The sequence below is a fragment of the Pteropus vampyrus genome, unplaced genomic scaffold (assembly GCF_000151845.1).
Source record: "Pteropus vampyrus isolate Shadow unplaced genomic scaffold, Pvam_2.0 Scaffold630, whole genome shotgun sequence".
Lineage (NCBI taxonomy): Eukaryota > Metazoa > Chordata > Mammalia > Chiroptera > Pteropodidae > Pteropus > Pteropus vampyrus.
This window is the reverse complement of record NW_011889411.1, coordinates 171,150-173,825: the sequence shown is the minus strand read 5'-3', so window position 1 is coordinate 173,825 and position 2,676 is coordinate 171,150. Positions and strand designations below refer to the sequence as shown.

General features: G+C 64.4%; 1 protein-coding gene across 1 annotated transcript in view; it reads left to right on the top strand.

Moving 5' to 3' along the window:
- The window catches only part of LOC105308818 (protein kinase C beta type), a gene marked incomplete at its 5' end in the record, with an annotated part of 91,925 nt that overhangs the window by 36,270 nt on the left and 52,979 nt on the right, over positions 1 to 2,676 (top strand). Inside the window, one exon of the mRNA XM_011384824.2 lies at positions 1,369 to 1,542. Within this exon, the coding sequence (XP_011383126.1) occupies positions 1,369 to 1,542 (174 nt within the window). The remainder of the gene's footprint in view (positions 1 to 1,368; positions 1,543 to 2,676) is intronic.

Here is a 2,676-nt window from a genome sequence, read left to right as displayed (position 1 = left end):
GGAAAGGAAAGCTTGATCAGAATATTATGACAAGGAGCAATGGCCAGTTCCCTTCTCACCCCCATTAATGGCAGCTGAGAAATCGTGAGGAAGGTCAAGATGGAAGAGGCCGCTCACCTCCCGCCGTGGTAGACGAGTCCATTTCGATAGCTACCTCGGTGTCTCCCAACCCACGCCCAGCGACTGGATTCCAGGGCGGGAAGGTGCTTGTTAAAATGCAGACTCCCAGGCCGCAGCCCAGAGCCGAGGGCGGAGCTTGGGGGTCTGTGTCGTAAGACGTACCCTGGGGTTCCGGGACCAGCTCTTGCTGAAGGATGGCGTCCCACCTTGTTTTAGGCCGAGCGCCGACCGAGGCTCCTTAGCTTCCCTAGTCTGGGCTGCTCAAGCAGTGACTGTGTCTCGTGGGGTCTCTAAGGAACGGAAACCCACTCCGGCTGGGCTACACGGAAACGACCCCCTTCTTGGAGGCTGGGAGATTTCTGACGGGGAGTGGCCGGGCCTCCTGAGAGGTCAGAACCAGGGGCTGGAAAGCACGGCCTGTGCCCAGCCCCTGCCCCGCTCCGTCTCCCCATGCACAGTTCACCCTTCTTGGCCTCCCCGTGGTACGAAAGGACCGTCTAGGCAGACCCATGCGTGTTCCTGCTCTGGCCCAGAGCTGGCTACTAGTAGCATCCTAATGGCTAATTCTCAGGAGAGAGAATCCGATTGGCTTGGCTTAGGTCAGGTGCTACCCGTCAGCTGTGGCCAGGCGGGTCCACTGCCCAGTGAGAAGGTCCTCCTTCAGAGGCTCCTTGAGCATGCTACCCACCGGTCACTGTTCCCCCTGGCACAGTCACACCCAGCGAAGGTTTGATGAGTCCGAGCCACATGGATTGGCACAGCCAGGTTGCGACCGTGTGGACGAGCGGGGAGGAGGTTGTGATAGCACCTTAATCCTCCCATGTCACATGCGACGTCCACCTGGCCTCTGAGCACCGAGTCGGAGTGCCTGCCTGCTTGCTGCTACGCGGCCGCGCTCAGCACGCTCTTAGTACTGAGTGGTCGGGTGGACGAGGACACGGGTGCCCCACGTCCGATGCCCTCCTCCAGCAGGTACCCAGGGGATGTCTGCTGTGCGCTGGGCCCCGCTCTGGCGTTTGGGGTCACGCCAGGGAGCGAGCCGGCAAGAGGTACTTGCCCTCGTGGGGATTATACTCCAGCGATGTCGGTGGGGCCTCGATCCGTGTCCCGAGGGGTCGAAACGCGGTCGCCCGTCCCGGTGTGAGGTGTCTGGGAACCTCGTCTGTCGTTTCAGAGCCGGGGGGTCGGGCGGGGACCAGCCGAGGCCTGCAGTGGGCTCGAGCGACCCCCGCTTGCCGTCTTCCCCAGGTCATGCTCTCGGAGCGGAAAGGCACGGACGAGCTGTACGCCGTCAAGATCCTGAAGAAGGACGTGGTGATCCAGGACGACGACGTGGAGTGCACGATGGTGGAGAAGCGGGTGCTGGCGCTGCCCGGGAAGCCGCCCTTCCTCACCCAGCTGCACTCCTGCTTCCAGACCATGGTAACGGGGCGCGCCCGGCCGCTGCACCCCTGGGCTTGCCCCGGGCTCTGGCCGAAGCAGCCGGCAGCCCCCCGCCCCGGGGACCCCAGGCGGGCGGGTGTGGGGCCCGAGGAAGGCGGATCCGAGGTGACCGCTCTCCCCCGAGGCAGGTGCCGTTCCCGACAGATAAGGCACGCAGGGAACTGGTTTTATCACCAGCAAGCAGAGCTCTTCTCTGACAGCAGGAGGTGACTTGGGGACAGGAAGCCTGGCCTTTCGGTCTCACACTCTGAGGCGTGGTGGCAGAACTTCCAGGCGGGAGTGAGGGAGGGCTCACACCCCGCGCCCTCGGGGGGCTGCTGGCAGCCCTGCAGACCCTCTGTGCAGGGGCACAGAGTCCTAGGCAGGGGCTGGCCCGCTCGGAGCTGTGGCCCTCAAGGAGGGGAGGGGGCATTTGTGTGCTACCTGCTGTCGACCGACGCCGCCTCTGTCTGCACGAGACATCCCTCGTGGTGACCTCTTCCTCGTCCCTGCTCAAATCCAGCCATGGCCTCCAGTCCTAAGGACGAGGAGGCCGGAGCCTGAATGCAAAGGGGCACAGAGTCCATTCTTGCCTTCGGGGCTCCTAAGGCCCAGCCGCTTAGCGATGCTCTAAGGAGCTCTACCCGGCTGTCGCCCCCGTGCTCACCTTAGAGCCCAGCCCCGCGCAAGACGGGCCACTGTCACACGCCGCGTGCGCTTCGATGCCTGGACCTTCCTCTCTTCTCGGGCATCAGCGAATCCCGCCCCACTGGACGTGGGTGGTTTTCTCGGCGTAGACACGCCCGGCGCACAGCTGCCCCACGGGGATGGGGCGGGGCGGGGCGGGAACTCGGCCTCGCTCCTGTGCTAAGTGGCTCTTGATGCGTCTGGGGCCCTGAGAGACCCAGGATCAGATCCCGGTTCTGTCGCGCACTCCGCGTGGCCTCGGGTGAGGCCCAGAACCTTCTGGGCCTCGGTTTCTGTCTGAGAAATGGAGGCGGTGACAGTAGCTGCGGCAGGGCTGTCCTGAGGAGGGAGCGAGGCTGCTCGCGGGCGGCATGTGACGGTGGTGAGGCCGTCACACGTTTTCTCCATCCCCTGTGGTCCCTGCTGGCCGCTGGCCGGACCCAGAGG